This window comes from Oncorhynchus masou, chromosome 1 (assembly GCF_036934945.1).
Source record: "Oncorhynchus masou masou isolate Uvic2021 chromosome 1, UVic_Omas_1.1, whole genome shotgun sequence".
Lineage (NCBI taxonomy): Eukaryota > Metazoa > Chordata > Actinopteri > Salmoniformes > Salmonidae > Oncorhynchus > Oncorhynchus masou.
Window position 1 is genome coordinate 32,349,874 of NC_088212.1, and position 22,261 is coordinate 32,372,134.

Genomic DNA, 22,261 nt, shown 5'->3' on the forward strand with positions numbered 1-22,261 from the left:
ACCAGGAGGCAGAGTGGTATGGCTGGTAGGGCAGGACTGTGTCAGCGCAATGTCACATTAGATTAGGAAAATCTGCTTTGTGTAATCTGTCGCTTCCTAGTTTTGTGTGCTGTGTTTGTGTGTGTGCTGTGTTTGTGTATGGATGGGTGTGTGTGTGTGTGGATGGGTGTTTGTGTGTGTGTGGATGGATGGGTGGTGAAAAGTGGATCAGTGCTGGTGATGCAGACAAAGATGATGAAGTGTCATTAGCACAACACAACTCACTTGAGAGGGTTGAAGTGTCGAGGTTCGGAGCGGTCCCGTGGTGGCCGTGGTAGCAGGGGGGTGCGTCCTGCGTTGGAGTCGAGCTCCGTGGGGAGGGCGGGGTGGTGGGAGCGGCCAACCCGGGTGGACGAGGGGGCACACAGAGGCTCCAGGCCCTGGGAACGTCTGTCAGGCGGCTTATAGGGGGCAATGCCCTCATTACGCCAGTGTGGGCCTGGGCTGGTGGAGCGGGAGGAGTGGGCGCTGGAGGACTTGCTGTGGGCACCTTGCCCACTGGCTTTGGCCTGGTGATACCGGTGAGCTGCAAGGAACAAGAACAGACACAATACCACAATATTAGTAAGGCTTAGGTTCCATACCATGGATAATAACAACTGTGCAGATTACTCCAGCATCAGACAGAAAACAGTCAGTATAGAAATAGAATAGAATAGATTGAGGGTTGATCCAGGGATCAACATAGCATGGGCCTCTCACAACTGGTGGCAGTCTCAGAGCATATGCACTTCTTATGATTTATGACAGCAGGAGACGGAGCAACTGAGGAATGAGATGAATCATTTAAGGCATGATGATCTTGACTTTGGAGTGGACCTACAGTTCATAACCTGAAGACCTGTAAATACATGTCATATCTAGGACGTTGAGGAGATCATGGGCTAGAAATGCAACACCAAGCATTACTTCAGTGCAAGCATTACTACAGCCTCAGTCAGCTGTCCAGACACAAGGCCACTGACATCATCAGTCTGGCAGTGTGGACTCATGGAGAAGGAAGAGCTTTTCTACCCACAGGGTTTAAAGCCCTGACACCAGGCATTATTCCACTACTGCCTGCCTACCACGCAAGGGTAAACATTAAGTGATATGAATGGTTATGGCAGCCGTCAGGTCATGTTTATGAGGGCGTGTAAGGGCTTTATGACAGTGGAGGATGCTGAGGGGAGGACGGCTCATAATAATGGCTGGAACGGAGCGAATGGAATGGCATCAAACCATGTGTTTGATGTATTTAATACCATTCCAATAATTCCGCTCCAGCCATTACCAGAAACCCGTCCTCCCTAATTAAGGTGCCACCAACCTCATGTACTTCATGAGTAAGGTGTAATGTTGTATGAAAGACCTTTTTTCACCTTTATTTAACCAGGTAGGCTAGTTGAGAGTTCTCATTTACAACTGCGACCTGGCCAAGATTTTATTTATTTATTTCACCTTTATTTAACCAGGTAGGCAAGTTGAGAACAAGTTCTCATTTACAATTGCGACCTGGCCAAGATAAAGCAAAGCAGTTTGACACATACAACGACACAGAGTTACACATGGAGCAAAACAAACATACAGTCAATAATACAGTATAAACAAGTCTATATACGATGTGAGCAAATGAGGTGAGATAAGGGAGGTAAAGGCAAAAAAAGGCCATGGTGGCAAAGTAAATACAATATAGCAAGTAAAACACTGGAATGGTAGATTTGCAATGGAAGAATGTGCAAAGTAGAAATAAAAATAATGGGGTGCAAAGGAGCAAAATAAATAAATAAATTAAATACAGTAGGGAAAGAGGTAGTTGCTAAAATATAGGTGGTCTATGTACAGGTGCAGTAATCTGTGAGCTGCTCTGACAGTTGGTGCTTAAAGCGAGGGAGGGAGATAAGTGTTTCCAGTTTCAGTGCTTCTTGTAGTTCGTTCCAGTCATTGGCAGCAGAGAACTGGAAGGAGAGGCGGCCAAAGAAAGAATTGGTTTTGGGGGTGACTAGAGAGATATACCTGCTGGAGCGTGTGCTACAGGTGGGAGATGCTATGGTGACCAGCGAGTTGAGATAAGGGGGGACTTTACCTAGCAGGGTCTTGTAGATGACAGCGGAGATGACAGCGGAGTCAATAACCACCTTCCGGAGACACCTGAAACCCCACCTCTTCAAGGAATACCTAGGATAGGATAAGTAATCCTTCTCACCCCCCCCCCCCTTAATGATTTAGATGCACTATTGTAAAGTGGCTGTTCCACTGGATGTCAGAAGGTGAATTCACCAATTTGTAAGTCGCTCTGGATAAGAGCGTCTGCTAAATGACTTAAATGTAAATGTAAATGTAATGACATGGAGCCAGTGGGTTTGGCGACGAGTATGAAGCGAGGGCCAGCCAACGAGAGCGTACAGGTTGCAATGGTGGGTATTATATGGGGCTTTGGTGACAAAACGGATTGCACTGTGATAAACTGCATCCAATTTGTTGAGTAGGGTATTGGAGGCTATTTTGTAAATGACATCGCCAAAGTCGAGGATTGGTAGGATGGTCAGTTTTACGAGGGTATGTTTAGCGAAGTGAAGGATGCTTTGTTGTGAAATCCTCCTCTCCACCCTCTCCGAGTTGGGCATCTCCGGCGCGGCCCACGCTTGGATTGCGTCCTACCTGACAGGTCGCTCCTACCAGGTGGCGTGGCGAGAATCTGTCTCCTCGCCACGCGCTCTCACCACTGGTGTCCCCCAGGGCTCTGTTCTAGGCCCTCTCCTATTCTCGCTATACACCAAGTCACTTGGCTCTGTCATAACCTCACATGGTCTCTCCTATCATTGCTATGCAGACGACACACAATTAATCTTCTCCTTTCCCCCTTCTGATGACCAGGTGGCGAATCGCATCTCTGCATGTCTGGCAGACATATCAGTGTGGATGACGGATCACCACCTCAAGCTGAACCTCGGCAAGACGGAGCTGCTCTTCCTCCCGGGGAAGGACTGCCCATTCCATGATCTCGCCATCACGGTTGACAACTCCATTGTGTCCTCCTCCCAGAGCGCTAAGAACCTTGGCGTGATCCTGGACAACACCCTGTCGTTCTCAACCAACATCATGGCGGTGGCCCGTTCCTGTAGGTTCATGCTCTACAACATCCGCAGAGTACGACCCTGCCTCACACAGGAAGCGGCGCAGGTCCTAATCCAGGCACTTGTCATCTCCCGTCTGGATTACTGCAACTCGCTGTTGGCTGGGCTCCTGCCTGTGCCATTAAACCCCTACAACTCATCCAGAACGCCGCAGCCCGTCTGGTGTTCAACCTTCCCAAGTTCTCTCACGTCACCCCGCTCCTCCGCTCTCTCCACTGGCTTCCAGTTGAAGCTCGCATCCGCTACAAGACCATGGTGCTTGCCTACGGAGCTGTGAGGGGAACGGCACCGCAGTACCTCCAGGCTCTGATCAGGCCCTACACCCAAGCAAGGGCACTGCGTTCATCCACCTCTGGCCTGCTCGCCTCCCTACCATTGAGGAAGTACAGTTCCCGCTCAGCCCAGTCAAAACTGTTCGCTGCTCTGGCCCCCCAATGGTGGAACAAACTCCCTCACGACGCCAGGACAGCGGAGTCAATCACCACCTTCCGGAGACACCTGAAACCCCACCTCTTCAAGGAATACCTAGGATAAGATAAGTAATCCTTCTCACCACCCCCCTTAATGATTTAGATGCACTATTGTAAAGTGGCTGTTCCACTGGATGTCAGAAGGTGAATTCACCAATTTGTAAGTCGCTCTGGATAAGAGCGTCTGCTAAATGACTTAAATGTTAAATGTAAATGTAAATCGGAAGCCGGTTCTAGATTTAATTTCGTATTGGACATGTTTAATGTGAGTCTGGAAGGAGAGTTTACGGTCTAACCAAACACCTAGGTATTTGTAGTTGTCCACATATTCTAAGTCAGAACAGTCCCGAGTAGTGATGCTAGACGGGCAGGCAGGTGCGGGCAGCGATCGGTTGAAGAGCATGCATTTAGTTTTACTTGCATTTAAGAGCAGTTGGAGGCCACGGAAGGAGAGTTGTATGGCATTGAAGCTCATCTGGAGGTTAATTAACAGTGTCCAAAGAAGGGCCAGAAGTATTTACAGAATGGTGTCGTCTGCGTAGAGGTGGATCAGAGAATCGCCAGCAGCAAGAGCGACATCATTGATGTATACAGAGAAGAGAGTCGTTGTCATGACTTCCGCCGAAGTCGGCTCCTTTCCATGTTTGGGCCGCGTCCGGCGATCGACGTCACCGGCTTTCTAGCCATCTAGCCATATCCATTTGTCTTGTTTAGATACACACCTGATTTTCATTTCCACAATCAATCTACTTGTATTTAACCCTCTGTTTCCCATCATGTTTTGTGTGTAATTGTTTTCATGTCTAGTGATGTTCGTTAAGTGCTTTACTTTATTGTTCTGTTTTTTGAGCGTGTTTGTTTTTGTTGTGCTCCCGGTTTGGAACTATAATAAAGTGTGCTTTATTTATCATACTCTGCTCTCCTGCACCTGACTTCGCCTTCATACACAGCCTGACAGTCAGCCCGAGAATTGAACACTGTGGCACCCCCATAGAGACTGCCAAAGGTGCGAACAACAGGCCCCCCGATTTGACACACTGAACTCTATCAGAGAAGTAGTTGGTGAACCAGGTGAGGCAATCATTTGAGAAACCAAGGCTGTTGAGTCTGCCGATAAGAATGTGGTGATTGACAGAGTCAAAAGCCTTGGCCAGTTCGATGAAGACGGCTGCACAGTATTGTCTCTTATCAATGGCGGTTATGATATCGTTTAGGATCTTGAGCGTGGCTGAGGTGCACCCATGACCAGCTCTGAAACCCAATTGCATAGCAGAGAAGGTAGAGTGGGATTCAAGATGGTCGGTAATCTGTTTGTTAACTTGGCTTTTGAAGAACTTAGAAAGGCAGGGTAGGATAGATATAGGTCTGTAGCAGTTTGGATCTAGAGTGTCTCCCCCTTTGAAGAGGGGGATGACCGCGGCTGCTTTCCAATCTTTGGGAATCTCAGACGTTACAAAAGAGAGGTTGAACAGGCCATTGACATGATCCTGAATATGGTAGCACCATGGTAACACTAGGGTTGTCATGACTTCCGCTGAAGTCGGTCCCTCTCCTTATTAGGCCGGTGTTCGGCGGTCGAGGTCACCGGTCTTCTAGCCATCGCTGATCCACCTTTCATTTCCAATTGGTTTTGTCTTTGTTTTCTACACACCTGGTTTTCATTCCCCAATTACATGTTAATGTATTTAACCCTCTGTTTCCCCTATGGTTTTTGTGCGTTATTGTTTCTATGTTCAGTTCGGTACATGATGGCTGGTTTTGCAACGGGTGCTGTTGTAACAGCTTTCTTCCACCTCCTTCTATGACAAAGAGGTGGAACAAGGATCGGACCAAAATGCAACGTGGTTCGTTCGATACATCTTTAATGTTGGAGAACACGAACAATACAAAACAACAAACGTCGAAAACCGAAACAGCCCTGACTGGTTGCAACAAACACAGAGACAGGAACAATCACCCACAAACACACAGTGAAACCCAGGCTACCTAAATATGGTTCCCAATCAGAGACAACGATAATCACCTGACTCTGATTGAGAACCGCCTCAGGCAGCCATAGACTAATCTATACACCCCAGACAACCCCAAGACGAAAACACACTACAAATAAACCCATGTCACACCCTGGCCTGACTCAATAAATGAAGATAACATAATAAATATAGACCAGGGCGTGACAGCTGTTTTCACCCATGCGTAATATTTTACTGTTTGTATTTTGGTCAAGTGTATTTGTTACCTTGTGCCTTCATTTTTGAGTAAAGTACGTTGCTCACTCATTTTGCTCTCCTGCGCCTGACTTGACATGCACCTGCACTTGACATGCACCAGCTACACTCACCTTCTGACAAGGGTAAAACTATATTAGCACTAATGTAACACTATACTGCACCTGTACACAGCCCATCTGTAAATAGCCCACCCAACTACTACATCCACATATTGTAATCTTTTTATTTTTTATTGCTCTTTTGCACCCCAGTATCTCTACTTGCACATCTATCACTCCAGTGTTAATGCTAAATTGTAATTATTTCAACTCTATGGCCAATGTATTGCCTTATCTCCCTAATCTTACTACATTTGCACACACTGTATATAGATTTTTCTATTGTGTTATTGACTGTACGTTTGTTTCTGTGTAGCTCTGTGTTGTTGTTTTTGTCGCACTGCTTTGCTTTATCTTGGCCAGGTCGCAGTTGTAAATGAGAACTTGTTCTCAACTGGCCTACCTGGTTAAATAAAGGTGAAAATTAAATTTAAAAATAGTAGCACTATGGTAACACTATGGTAACTAGCACTATGGTAAAACCATGTGAGCACTATGATAACATTATAGTAGCACAATAGGTAACACTAGGATAGCACTATAGTAACATTATAGTAACACTATGGTAACAATATAGTAGCACTATGGTAAAACCATGTTAGCACTATGGTAACACTATGGTAGCACTATAGTAACACTATGGTAGCACTATAGTAACACTATGGTAGCACTATAGTAACATTATAGTAACACTATGGTAACAATATAGTAGCACTATGGTAAAACCATGTTAGCACTATGGTAACACTATAGTAGCACAATAGGTAACACTATGGTAGCACTATAGTAACATTATAGTAACACTATGGTAACAATATAGTAGCACTATGGTAAAACCATGTTAGCACTATGGTAACACTATGGTAGCACTATAGTAACACTATGGTAGCACTATAGTAACACTATGGTAGCACTATAGTAACATTATAGTAACACTATGGTAACAATATAGTAGCACTATGGTAAAACCATGTTAGCACTATGGTAACACTATAGTAGCACAATAGGTAACACTATGGTAGCACTATAGTAACATTATAGTAACACTATGGTAACAATATAGTAGCACTATGGTAAAACCATGTTAGCACTATGGTAACACTATGGTAGCACTATAGTAACACTATGGTAGCACAATAGGTAACACTATGGTAGCACTATAGTAACATTATAGTAACACTATGGTAACAATATAGTAGCACTATGGTAAAACCATGTTAGCACTATGGTAACACTATAGTAGCACAATAGGTAACACTATGGTAGCACTATAGTAACATTATAGTAACACTATGGTAACAATATAGTAGCACTATGGTAAAACCATGTTAGCACTATGGTAACACTATGGTAGCACTATAGTAACACTATGGTAGCAATATAGTAGCACTATGATAACACTATGGTAAGTAACACTATGGTAAAACCATGTTAGCACTATGATAACACTATGGCAGCACTATATTAACACTATGGTAACACTATGGTAAGTAGCACTATGGTAGCCCTATGGTAACACTATAGTAGCACTATGGTAACAATATGATAAAACTATGGTAGAAATATGATAACACTATGGTAGCACTATAGTAACACTATGGTAGGAATATAATAACACTGTGATATCACTATGGTAACACTATGATAGCACTATGGTAGAAATACGATAACACTGTGGTATCACTATGGTAACACAATGGTAGAAATATGATAACACTATGGTAGCACAATGGTAGAAATATGGTAATACTATGGTAGAAATATGATAACACTGTGGTAACACTATGGTAGAAATATGATAACACTATGGTAGAAATATGATAACACTATGGTAGCACAATGGTAGAAATATGATAACACTATGGTAACACTATGGTAGAAATATGATAACACTATGGCAGAAATATGATAACACTATGGTAGAAATATGATAACACTATGGTAGAAATATGATAACACTATGGCAGAAATATGATAACACTATGGTAGAAATATGATAACACTATGGTAGACATATGATAACACTATGGCAGAAATATGATAACACTATGGTAGAAGTATGATAACACTATGGTAGAAATATGATAACACTATGGTAGCACTATGGTAGAAATATGATAACACTATGGTAGAAATATGATAACACTATGGTAGACATATGATAACACTATGGCAGAAATATGATAACACTATGGTAGAAGTATGATAACACTATGGTAGAAATATGATAACACTATGGTAGCACTATGGTAGAAATATGATAACACTATGGTAGAAATATGATAACACTATGGTAGCACTATGGTAGAAATATGATAACACTATGGTAGAAATATGATAACACTATGGTAGACATATGATAACACTATGGCAGAAATATGATAACACTATGGTAGAAGTATGATAACACTATGGTAGAAATATGATAACACTATGGTAGCACTATGGTAGAAATATGATAACACTATGGTAGAAATATGATAACACTATGAAGACTGTGTGTGTGAATGTACTGTAGTTATGTCAAAGGAACCAATCTCATAATCCCAGGGTTGCATAAACCTTACAGTGTAAAGCTTGTGTACCACTCCTGACCTGAGTTATATCACATAACCTGCTCAAATGGATACAATGTAAACCAATTGTGAGCCCCATACAGACTGAGAATGAGATGCAATAGAGTACAATATAAAACAATACAACTCGGTGACTATAAAGTGTAAATGGATGGTCGTTTGGGAAGGGGTGACCTCACCGAAGGCGGCACAGCGGCAGGGGTCATGCTTGTCCAGATAGTGTTCTAATGTGTCCCATCCCCCGCCCACACGCACCATCACATGAGTACGTAGGACCTGAGGAGAGAGAGAGAGACAAGGTTACAACACTGACAAACATAGCATTCATTCACATATGCACTCTCATAATAAAAAGACTAGAGAGAGAGAGTTGATACTATGAAGCTTAGTGCACACACATGTACAAACACACAACTAAGCGCACATACACAACCACTCGGGCACACACATACATACAAAAGCACACACACGGTTTAAAAAAACGAAGTGATGTTTAAACCCAGTGACATGGTGCGATACCACACAGACCGCAGATCGAGTCAATAGATATGTAAATCCTACAAGTGGGGCAGCATGCTGAGCGCTTGGTCCTGAGTCCCTGTCCCCAAAGTTAGGTAACACTCCCATCAGATGCACTCCTGCTCGTGCCAATGCCTCCTCCCCCCTTCCACATGACCCCCAACTGCTGCCATTATGACCACTGTTCATCACCGTGCCAACACAATTAAAAGGAGAGAGGAAAACAAGAGGCACACTGCTATGAAAGACGCTCCTTTTCTCTCCTCTCTTCCCGTCAGCTGGCTTCCCCATGCTTTCAGAGTGGGGGAGTGACATCTCATCCTTCCCCTCCTCTCTGCTACGATTTCAGCTATTAGAGACGAGAGGAGGGTGAAAGAGAGAAGAATGGGGGATAGGAAAAGAGAGGAGAGCTCGGCACATTGAGGCAAAGAAGCCCAGAGTATGAAGAGATAGTGTCTCTATCTCTCCCTCCCCTGCAGGCAGACGTGTTCCTCACAGCAGAGAGGGAGGCTGTATATTTAGCCTGATGTGATGGTCCCGTGGATGCAGCCTCGCCGGCCTGCCTCCTCTCTGGGTTGTGTAACCACTGCTGCCAGCCACATGTTTCATTTAGGGGCTGTGGCCGTGTCTCTGCGGCCAGGCCAGGACACGAGGGTGCATCGGTGTGTGAGCTGGAGCTGGCAGTGAGCCAGGCAGCACCAAATCACATGGCCACACATGGCTTCCCAAACTCAGGACAGGACACTACCCACAGGACAGCTGCTCCTGCTCCACCACGTGTTGCTCTTCAACGTGCCCACCACCGCCAACACAATGTCTGTCTGCAAAACAGCTGTCCTCCTCTGCCTTACTTCTTCTTTTCTATCTATGGTACTGCTGCTACTCTTCTATTACTTACTATACTGTCTGTCCTGAGATGGTTAGTCTTCTTCATAGCCGTTCCCATGTGATGGTAAACAGCTAATTCTCTATTTCTGTCCTATTGCCTATAGCTGGTCCACTGCCTGACCTAGACCAACTGTGAGGACCATGATAAGGATGAGTTTATTCCCTGGACCAGTGATGCTCCAGTTGTCTGCCTCAGCAGCCATCTTTGAACCAATCCATCAGTGATGGGGGGGATATCCTACTCTCCACAACTCTAGAGAACTATCTCCTGTTTCTATGGCAATGGGGAACAGAGATTACTTGTAATTGCAATGGGGGTGGAGTAAAAAAATCCCTCCCAATTTAGGATTGAAGTTTTAAGCTCATGGCTCGTCTGACGCTGTACCACAACTCAAAGCACCCCTCTATTGTACAGGGGTGACCTCCCTGGGCGGGTCTGCCCCATTTGCTCTCCTCCATTTATTTATCCCCCTTTTTTCCCCTCACTTCCTCCCTCTCTCCTCTAGCCTGAGCTTATTGTGAGGCTTTGGCAGCTGAATGGGGCCTGTTGGCTTGATGGTGGCTGCCAGCAGGCTAGCTTCCTCCCTGCAGATGAATAGTGAAGTGTGTTGGCTAGGCTGAACTAGTGGCTGCTGGGAGATATGCATAATCACTGTCCTCCTCAGTAAGAGAGGGCAGAGACGGTGCTGAGGGGGGTTAATCTGACAGAGAAACTGCTCCCCTACACACAATCTAAAGGCAGGCTTCAAACACACTGGCACTAATACACTTGAGTTTACACTTTACCTGCTTTAAAATCCACTACACTTTGAATTTGAACACTTTAATGATTCCAATGCAGCCACTGCACTCGAGATAACACTTTAACATTACCTGCTTCCAAAACAGCCATTACACAAGTAAGATATTTCTAAAACAGGCACTCCACTACAAACCATAAAGCCAAACAAAGTCAGTCATACAAGCTTTAAGAAACTTAACATAAACGTCTCACTGAGGTGTAACCAATGATTTATATACTGAACAAAAATATAAATGCAACATGCAACAATTTCAATGATTTTACTGAGTTAAAGTTCATATAAGGAAATGAGTCAATTGAAATACATTCATTAGGCCTTAATCTATGGAGGGCATAGGCCCACCCACTTGGCAGTCAAGCCTACCCACTGAGGAGCCAGGCCCACTCAATCAGAATGAGTTTTTCACCACAAAAGGGCTTTATTATTATAGACAGAAATACTTCTCAGCAATCCCACAGGTGAAGAAGCCGGATGTGGAGGTCCTGGGCTGGCATGGTTACACATGGTCTGCGGTTGTGAGGCAGGCTGGAAGTACTTCCAAATTCTAGAAAACTATGTTCAAGGCAGCTTATGGTAGAGAAATGAACATTTAATTATCTGGCAACAGTTCTGGTTGACATTCTTGCAGTCATCATGCCAAAACTTAAGACATCTACTGTGTTGTGTGACAAAACTGCACATTTTAGTTGCCTTTTATTGTCCCCAGCACAAGATGCACCTGTGTAAGGATCATGCTGTTTAATCAGCTTCTTGGTATGCCATACCTTTCAGGTGGATGGATTATTTTGTCAAAGGAGAAATGCTCACTAACAGGGATGTAAACAAATTTGCGCACATTTGAGAGAAATAAGCTTTTTGTGCATGTTACGTTCCCCAGTTTCTGTGTTGTTTTGGGTTTGTATGTGTTTGAACGTGTGTATTTCAGGAAATGGCTACCTGAAGTCCAAAGCAGCTGATTGGTCGGCCCCATTGCAGATTGGAGCTCTGACCCCGCCCTCTCGTCAGGGGATACAGCTGTCTGCAATTACAAACTCCTTCTGCAGCTTGAAAAGACAGGGTTCCTTTGAGGTAGGGAGAGCTTCTTTGTATGTTGTGTATATGTATAATTTGCTGTAAAGTATTTTGTAGCCTGTCCTGCAGAGGTATGTTTATGTCAGAAAGACTGTTTTTGACTATTGAAATTGTTCTCTTTAGGTTAGTAATTATTCTGTTTTTGTTCTGAAGGGGAAGGAACCTTGGGGGTTTTTAGGCAAGCGGCCTGCGGGCATACATATACCCGTAGTATGTACTCGTGTCTATGCACACGAGGTAAGACTTGGGTGGACCACCCCCTGTATTTTGGTTAGTGCACCAGGTGGCATTAAGAAAAGTAGTGGGTAGTTAAGGTAGGAGACGGGGCTCTTAACTTTTACTTCCTTTGCTTTGGTTCTGTCCAGCCCCTTTTCCCCAAATTACTGTGTGAAGGTAGAATAAATTGACATTTTCTCTGCTTCTATCATCCTTACCTGCACCTAGTCACATACCTCTTTCACTCCACGGGAGTTGAGTGTAGCAGGGTGTTGCGTTCCCCCCTCCAAGAGGTGTACGTAACAGTGCATATGGATTTATTTTAATTTTTTTCATAAACATGTGACCAACACTTTCCATGCTATGTTTATTTTTGACTGACAGGGGGTGTTGAAGCCACCACACCATCTTGGCACTCCCCCCAGCCAGGTCACCTGTGATACAGGTCAGCCATGTCCATCTATGTCTAAGGACATCGGGGAAATGGTGTGTAAACCGGCATCTTGGGGCAGCAGAAAGCGCTGTTCCATTCAAGGCAGTTAACCCTACTGTTCCTAGGCTGTCATTGTAAATATTTTTTCCTTAACTGACTTGCCTAGTTATATAAAGGTTACATTTTAAAAAGTAGGTTTTGGTTTGGCTAGAGCAACGGGGATGGATGTAAGCATCTGCCATCGGTTGCATGTTCAAATTGGGCAATAAAAAAAGCTTTCTTTTAAGCCTATCCTTACCTGCTGCCAGTTAATTCCTAACCTTAAGATTTTGGCATTATTGCCAAACCTTAACATTCTTGAGATGATGCCTGAACTTATCCTTTAAACAATTAGATTTGATGTTTGGAACAACTTCATAATTTGTTTGAGAATGAATGTCTAATTCTGACATGACTGTGAGAGCGTGTTGCTCCCCCACCTTTTAAAACTTGTTATGGCTTGGGGGCAGTCTTTTGACATCTGGATGAGAAGCGTGCCCAAAGTAAACTGCCTGTTACTCAGGCCCAGAAGCAGGGATATGCATATAATTTGGATAGAAAACAAGTTTCCAAAACTGTTAAAATAATGTCTGAGTATAACAGAACTGATATGGCAGGCAAAAACCTGAGGAAAATCCATCCAGGAAGTGGGATATTTTTGATGTGTGTAGTTTTTAATTGAATGCCAGTACAGTATGTATTGGGATAGGAACCAAGAGTGCAGTTCCTATGGCTTCCACTAGATGTCAAGTCTTTAGACATTGTTTCAGGCTTGTTTTCTGAAAAATGAGGAAGAATCAGACCATTGTCTAAGTGGACTGTAGAATGAAGCAGAGCTTTTTTGCGCGCATGACCGATTGCCCGCCCTTCATTCTTTTTCCTTTCTATTGAATACGCTATTGTCCAGTTGAAATATTATCGATTATTTAGACAATAGACAACCTGAGGATTAATTATAAACATCGTTTGACATGTTTCGACAAACATTATCGGTACTATTAGGATGTATTCGTCTGCATGTTGTGACCGCCAGTGGATTACTGAACAAAACGCGACAAGAGTTTTTGGGACATAAAGATGAACTTTGTCAAACAAAACAAGATCATCAAAGGTAAGTGATTAATTTTATCGCTATTTCTGATTTTCGTGACTCCTACTTGGCTTAAATGTTTGTATGCTTTTGTAAGCGGGGCGCTGTCCTCAGATAATGGTATGCTTTCGCCATAAAGCCTTTTTGAAATCTGACACAGTGGCTGGATTAACAAGAAGTTCATCTTTAAGCCGATGTCTTTTTATGAATGTTTATGAGTATTTCTGTATTTTGACTTTGGAGCTCTGCAATTTCACCGGATGTTGTCGAGGTGGGTCGCTAGCGGAACGTCTGCGCCAGAGGTTAAAAATATTTTGGAAGCCATAGAAATTAATTTATTAATGTCTACATTTTGTTTTTGCCAAGTTTTATTCTATTATAGACACCTTAATGCATACTTTTGCATTGTCTTATGTGAACTAAACATGTAAATACATGTAATTTTGTCCTTAACATTTGAATGAAATACTGTAGAACTCCATTCATTTCCATGGAGGACTGTTTTCTGTGGAGTGCCAATATGGCTGACCGGTGGCTTCAAAGTCTCATTGCCCAAAACACGGCAATCTAGGGTTTATATACATCATTGGGTGTAACAGCATACCATAAATCCTAACATACACACTGCTTTTAAAGGACCTACATGATTCTCCATTTTAAACTATGGGCAAGTCTAAGCTTCCTAATACAGCAGTGAAAATATTGACAGCCTTTTGGCAGTAAGGCAGACATCTTGGAAATGCATACGATTTGGAATGGCATCCGTTGAGTCCATTAATTGGGCTTGGGAGGTACATGGGAGGTAAGTGAAACTGAATCGATCAGACAGACAGGGGCGAGAGAGTTGCAGTGGTGACACCAGGCAGGGCCCAAGGCCCCAGACTGAGGCACACAGCCCTGCAGAAACAAGCAGCCGAGCAGGCCAGATAAGGGCCTGCACAGGAAATGACCCAAAGCTCTATTTGTGTCATGCTGGACCAGCTTGTTTGGGAGAAGGGAGGTCTGGGTCAGCCTGTAGGGAGGTACTAAGAGGCAGAGCATACCACTGGGAATAGGTCAGATCAGTGGAGATTGTAAACAATATGCAGAGTGGACTGTGGAGTTAAATCACTGTAGTTTGGGGGACTTTAATCATATCATCCGGATGTTTTGTTTTGTTTGCCTCCGTTTTGGTTTTCCTTGCAGCAACAAGTTTTGCTACATGCCCACATTGTAATAGCGTAAGCAGCCATGAAAACAGCATATGAACATTTGACAGTCAAAAGGAAATTGCTCCAGGGCATAATATTTGTATCTGTGCAAAAATATTAACTGTTCCATTTTAAACTGTAACCCAATCTAAGTTATCATTTTAGAGCAATCCAAAACCATATCCATGAGCTGTGAAAAACACACAACCTATGAACTCTTGGACTGTGTAAAGGTGTAACTTCAATACTTTGGTTGACCTGTTCAATCCATAGTTTACTAATGCATCCAAGAACACTTTTCCCTAGGAGTGATCTCGAACAGTGGAGGCTGGTGGGAGGAGCTATAGGAGGATGGTCTCATTGTAATGGCTGGAAAGTACTTATGGAAAGGAGTCAAACGTGGTTTCCATATGTTTGATACCATTCCATTGTAGACAGTACAATGAGCCCGTCATCCTATAGCTCCTCCACCAACCACCACTAATCTAGAACCAGAAGGGTTCTGCGGCTGTTCCCATAGGAGGACATGTTTGGGTTCCAGGTAGAACCCTTTCAAAATAGGGTTCTACATGGAACCCAAAGAGTTCTACTTGGAACCAAAAAGGGTTATCCTATGGGGTCAGACAAATAAACCTGCACTCTTAAAATGTGTTTAGACATACTCATGCCAACATGCGCATTAACATCCACACACACACACACACACACACACAGGCCTGTAGGGAAGCAAAAGTAATTTCAATACTTAAGAATAACAAACCACCCTTTACTGTCTCAAACAATCAGCCTGGTGCCAACCCTTAGTAAACCTTTGGAAAAAAATGTTTGGCCAGATTCAATGCTATTTCGCAGTAAACAAATTGAGAACTGCACACTTATAGGGAAGGGCACTCAACATGTACGGTACTTGTAAAAAATGACTGACTGGCAGAAAAATCTATAAGATTGTGGGTGCTGTTTTAGACTTCCATACAGCTTTTGACATTATTGATCATAGTTTGCTGCTGATAAAAACATGTGTGTTGGCTTTATATCCTCTGCTATGCCGTGGATCGAGAGTTACCGGTCTAACAGATCACAGATGGTGTTCTTTAATGGAAGCCTCTCCAACATAATCCAGCTAGTCAGGCACACCCCAGGGCAGCTGTGGTGAATTCCCTGGTTTTCCTGAAATCCCAGTTGGCGGTTTCCAGAATCAGATTTCTGGAAAATCATTGAATTTATTGAAAGTTCCCAGAATTTTGCAAGCCGAACTGGCACTGACTAATATCCTATTGATGTCTTTGCACAGGGCTTTCAGAAAGTATTCATACCCCTCGACTTGTTACAGCCTGAATTTAAAATGGATTAAATTGAGATTTTCTTTTTGTCACTGGCCTACACATTACTCAACATAATCACGTCAGCTATCACAGCAAGTCACTGAAAGACTTAACAATGAGCTGCAGTCAGTTTTAGAATCAGTGGCAAGTAATAAGCTCATCCTAAATATTTCAACAACTAAAAGCATTGCATTTGGGACAAATCATTCACTAAACTGTAAAATATTGTCATTAAATGTGGAAATTGAGCAAGTTGAGCAGACTAAACTGCTTGGTGTAAACTGTCATGGTACAAAACATATTGATAAAATGTGTCTTTCTTGACGTTGCTATAAACAAATGTCCTGCAGGCCCTAGTTTTGTCACATCTGTACTACTGCCCAGTCATATGTTCAAGAGCCACAGAGAGGGACATGGGCAAATGACAGTTGGCCCAGAAGAGAGCAGAACGGCTGGCCCTTAAATGTACATGCATGTCAATCTCCCCCAACCTTAGAGTAGAGAGATTGACTGACTGCATCACTACTTGTGTTTGTGAGGTATTCACATGTTGAAATCAATATCTAATCCAATTCTATTTGTCACATGCTGCGTAAACAACAGGTGTAGACTAACAGTGAAATGCTTACTTACTAGCCCGAACTTACTTACTTCCCAACAATGCTGAGGATTTTTAAATAGTAGAACAAATGACTTGAGGAATAAATACACAATAAGTAACGATAATTTGGCTATATGCATGGTGTACCACTACAGAGTCTATGTGCAGGGGTACGAGATAATTGAGGTAGATGAGCACATCTAGGTAGGGATAAAGTGACTAAGCAACAGGATAGGTAATAAACAGTAGCAGCAGCGTATGTGATGGGTCAATGCAGAAACTTTTATGTGCGTATATGTGTCGACACCCCTTTCAAATTAGTGGATTCGGCTATTTCAGCCATACCCATTACTGACGGGTACAGACTATTGAGCACACTGCCATAATCTCCATAGACAGTCAGTAGAATGGCCTGACTAAAGAGCTCTGACTTTCAACGTGGCACATCATAGGATGCCACCTTCCAAGGCAGTTCATCACATTTCTGCCCTGCTAGAGCAACCCCGGTCAACTGTATGTGCTGTTATTGGGAAGTGGAAACGTCTAGGAGCAACAACGTCTCAGGGATGAAGTGGCCGGCCACACAAGTTTACAGAATGGGACCGCCGAAGTGCGTAGCGCATAAAAATTGTCAGTCCTCGGCAACACTCCCTACCCAGTTCCAAACTGCCTCTGGAAACATCAGTTTGTTGGGAGCTTCATTAAATGACTTTCCATGGCCGAGCAGCCGCACACAAGCCTAGTGTCACCATGCGCAATGCCAAGCGTCGGCTGGAGTGGTGTAAAGCTTGCCGCCATTGGATTCTGGAGCAGTGGAAAATTATTCTCTGGAGTTATGAATCATGCTTCACCATTTAGCAGTCCGACAGACGAATCTGGGTTTCGCTGATGACAGGAGAACCCTACCTGCTCCAATGCATAGTGCCAACTGTAAAGTTTGGAGGAAGAATAATTGTCTGGGCCTGTTTTTCCTGGTTCGGGCTAGGCCCCTTAGTTCCAGAGAAAGTACATCTTAACACTACAGCATACTGTCACATTCTGACCTTAGTTCTTTTATGTCTTTGTTTCAGTATGGTCAGGGTGTGAGTTGGGTTGTCTATGTTCTTTTTTCTATAATTTGGGATTTTCTGTGTTCGGCCTGGTATGGTTCTCAGAGGCAGCTCTCAATCGTTGTCCCTGATTGTCCCTACTTAGGTAGCCTGGTTTCACTTTTGAGTTGTGGGTGTTTATTTTCTGTTTAGTGTTGTTGCACCTTACAGGACTGTTCGTTGGTTGTTTTATTGTTTTGTTTCAGTGTTCATTAAAATATTTAAAATATGAGCACTTACGACGCTGCGCATTGGTCCTCCGATCCTTCTCACTCCTCAGAAGAGGAGGACGAGATCCGTTATACATACAATGACATTGTAGATGATTCTGTACTTCCAACTTTGTAGCAACAGTTTGGGGAAGGCCCTTTCCTGTTTCAGCATGACAATGCCCCCGTGCACAAAGCGAGGTCCATACAGAAATGGTTTGTCGAGATCGGTGTGGAATGACTTGACTGACCTGCACAGAGCCCTGACCTCAACCCCTTTGAACACCTTTGGGATGAATTGGAATGCAGACTGCGAGCCAGGTCTAATCGCCCAACATCAGTGCCCAACCTCACTAATTCTCTTGTGGCTGTGGTAGACTGTTTTCTCTGCTATCACTTGGGTGGCTAGAGTTGTTGACAATTACAGAGCCTTCCCCTGGCACCACCTGGTACAGAGGTCCTAAATGGCAGGGAGCTCGGCCCAAGTGATGTACTGGGCCGTACGCACTACCCGCTGTAGCACCTTGTGGTCGAGATGCAAAGCAGTTGTCATACCAAGCGGTGATGCACCCAGTCAAGATACTCTAATAGGTGCAGCTGTAAAACTTTTCAGCCTCTTGAGGGGAAGGAGGCATTGTCGTGCCTTCGATGTGTGTATGGACCATGATAATTTCTTAGTGGTGTGGACACCGAGGAAGCTCTCGACACGCTCCACGAGAGATCCGTTGATGTGGTTGGGGGCATCCTCGGCATTAGGTTTCCTGTAGTCTACGAACACCCTTTGTCTTGCTGACATGGAGGGAGAGGTTTGTCCTGGTACCACACTACCATGTCACTAACCTCCTCCCTATAGTCTCATCGTCAGTGATCAGGCCAACCACCGACGTGTCATCAGCGAATTTAATGATAATGTTGAAGTTGTGCACAGCCAAGCAGTCGTGGGTGAACAGGGAGCATAGGAGGGGATGAAGCACACACCCCAGTGTTGAGGTTCAGCTCTGCGGATGTGTTGTCTACCCTCACCACCTGGGGGTGGCATGTCAGGAAGCCCAGGATTCAGTTGCAGAGGGAAGCTGTTCAGTGCCAGGGTCCTTAGCTTAGTGATGAGCTTTTTGGGCACTATGGTGTTGAACGCTGGGCTATAGTCAATGAATAGCATTCTCACATAAGTGATTCTCTTGTCCAGTTGGGAGAGGGCAGTGTGGAAGAGAGATTGCGTCATCGGTGGATCTGTTGGGACGGTACGCAAATTGAGTGGGTCCAGAGTATCTGTGATGATGATGTGAGCCATGACCAAGGGTGTAGTGATGCCGGAGCCCGGAGGAGCAGTGCTCCCTCACCTTTTTCAATTTCACAACACACGGAGCTGGTAAAAATAATTCTGAAATTATTCAATTACCACAATTTCATGAAAAGCAATAGAATGACAGGCCAAATAACTATTTAGGCTACAGCAGCCTAGAGGTAGGTAAATGGTGGGTTCTTTTCTGTCTTCTCTTTAGCGGTGACGAGAATGATGAACTATAGGCTGTGTGTGTGTGTATGTGTGCACTGCAGAGGCTTGTCGGACACTTGACCACTGGCATATCAGAATGTTGAGAGAAAAAAAATCAATACTGAAAAACTATATGATACGCAACATGTAAAGTGTTGGTCCCATGTTTCAGGAGCTGAAATAAAAGATAATTGAAATGTCCCATATGCACAAAATGCTTATTTATGTTGTATGTTTTACTCATTTGTTTATATCCCTATTAGTGAGCATTTCTCCTTTGCCAAGATAATCCATCCATCTGACTGGTGTGGCATATCCAGAAGCTTTTTAAACAGCATGATCATTACACAGGTGCACCTTGTGCTGGGGGACAATAAAAAGGCACTTAAAAGTGCAGTTTTGTCACACAACACAATGCCACAGACATCTCAAGTTTTGAAGGAGCATGCAATTGGACAGCTGATGAAACTGAGGAGTGTTTCTGTATTAAAGCCCTTTTGTGGGGAAAAACAAATTCTGATTGGCTGGGCCTGGCTCTGTAGTTGGTGGGACTGGCTCCCAAGTCATGTCAAAACCATAGATTAGGGCCTAATGAATGTATTTCAATTGACTGATTTCCTTATGAACTGTAACTCAGTAACAATTTTGAAATTGTTGCATGTTGGGTTAATATTTTTGTTCAGTATGAATTCACTGTGTGTCTGCCTTGATGTTCATAAAACTCCACGGAACCCCTCTTGCGCAGTGGAACCCAGAACGATATGTGACCACTTGGTTACGGCTAGGGTTGCAAAGGGTCAGAAACTTTCCGGGAATTTATGCCTGGGAAGTTGGGGAATTGTGCTTAAATTCATCAAAAAAGTTAGCTTATAACAGTGAACCTTTTTTTGTGGGATACACAAGGCAATTCTAGGTCTTGTGGCATATTTTGGTTAAACTATCCCTAATTCAATGGAATTGCAACCCTCTGCAGGCGCAGTGCATTCTTCCATCACATGTACAGCTGATTCTCAAGATCTTGCATTACTGAGATGCTATTGGGCCCACACTACTACACTGTCTGAGCACTACATGCTTTCTGGTAAGTTTTGATTACAATACTGGGTGGGGTAAATATATTTTGTATGACACATGATTTTCTGTTAACTAGAAAATAGTAGCCTACAGCAAAGTGTGTTTAAATCATTTCTAACTTGTTAACAATTTATGCTAGTTTTTGCTACCATGTAGGTTTTAGCTTGCTTGAGTCTGCTTACTGAGGAGTGTTAATTCACCTGTTTCATTTTAAAACATGTATCTTACAAAGGAGTTGTTTCATCTAACTACTTATCTGTACATGGAATTATTTTTTTCAACTTATTTCTAACTTTTACAGGAAAGATGTGTGGAGACATTTCACTGCAGCTAATGTAGAAGGAAAAGCTGGGTACATTTGCAAATACTGTGCCAAATCATATTTTAAGAATGCAACTTTGATGCAGAATCATCTGGCCAAGTGCATGAAGTTACCTCAGCGCTCACAACAAACAACCTCTGAGAAAAGTCCCTCTACTTCTATTCAAGGTGAAAATGATGAATCAGACACCTTATCGATAGCAACAGCTCATGGTCCTCCTGGAATCAGAAGTGTTTGTTGACTCAGTGGAGGAATGTAGTCAAAGAAATGCTGATTGCTCGAGCTGTGTATGCAACTGGTTCACGTCTGGTGCTCACAGGCAATGTGTATTGGAAGAGATTTCTGAAAGTTCTTTGCCAAGCATAAACCCCTTCAACCAGACATGCTTTATCTACTCATTTGCTGGATGCAGAGTTCAACAAAGTTCAAGTGAAGGTCAAGCAAATCATAGAGAAAGCAGACTATATTGCAATCCTCTCTGATGGGTGTTGAATGTTCGTGGGCAAGGAATAATTAACTACATCTCCACCCCTCAACCAGTATTCTGCAAGAGCACAGATACAAGGGACAACAGACACACCGGTCTCTACATTGCAGATGAGCTGAAGGCAGTCATCAATGACCTTGGACCACAAGGTATTTGCACTGGTTACAGACGATGCTGTGAACATGAAGGCTGCTTGGTCTAAAGTGGAGGGGTCCTACCCTCACATCACACCCATTGGCTGTGCTGCTAATGCATTGAATCTGCTCCTCTAGGACATCATGGCATTGAAAACAATGGATATCCTCTACAAGAGAGCCAATGAAATGGTAGGTATGTGAAGGGTCATCAAGTTATAGCAGCAATCTATCTCCCCAAGCAAAATGAGAAGAATAAGAGCACCGCATTGAAGCTGCCAAGCAACACCCATTGGGGTGGTGTTGTCATGTTTGACAGTCTCCTGGAGGGGAAGGAGTCTCTTCAAGAAATGGCAATATCACAGTCTGCCGCTATGGATAGCCCCATCAAGACGATCCTCCTGGATGATGTATGTTGGGATAGAGTGGTAAGCAGCCTGAAACTCCTGAAACCTATAGCATTAGACATTGCATGGATTGAGGGAGACAATGCCATCCTGTCTGATGTTAAGACTCTGCTTGCAGATGTAAGAGAAGAAATCCGTACTGCCCTGTCCACTTCACTGTTGCTCTAAGCAGAGGAAACTGCAGTTCTGAAATACATCAAATCATGAAGACTTCTGCCTGAAGCCGATACACGCCGCAGCATACATGTTGGACCCCAAGTATGCTGGCAAGAGCATCCTGTCTGGTGCAGAGATCAACCAGGCCTATGGTGTCATTACTACCGTGTCTCGCCAACTTGGCCTG

General features: G+C 43.6%; 1 protein-coding gene across 2 annotated transcripts in view; it reads right to left on the reverse strand.

Moving 5' to 3' along the window:
* LOC135542180 (GAS2-like protein 2B) overlaps positions 1–22,261 on the reverse strand; it is a 46,609-nt gene that overhangs the window by 8,616 nt on the left and 15,732 nt on the right. For both annotated transcript variants that reach the window (XM_064968944.1, XM_064968954.1), the window contains exons 4-5: positions 8,710–8,806; positions 265–565 (exon numbers count right to left, since the gene is read on the reverse strand). In XM_064968944.1, coding sequence (XP_064825016.1) covers positions 265–565; positions 8,710–8,806 — 398 coding nt within the window. The remainder of the gene's footprint in view (positions 1–264; positions 566–8,709; positions 8,807–22,261) is intronic.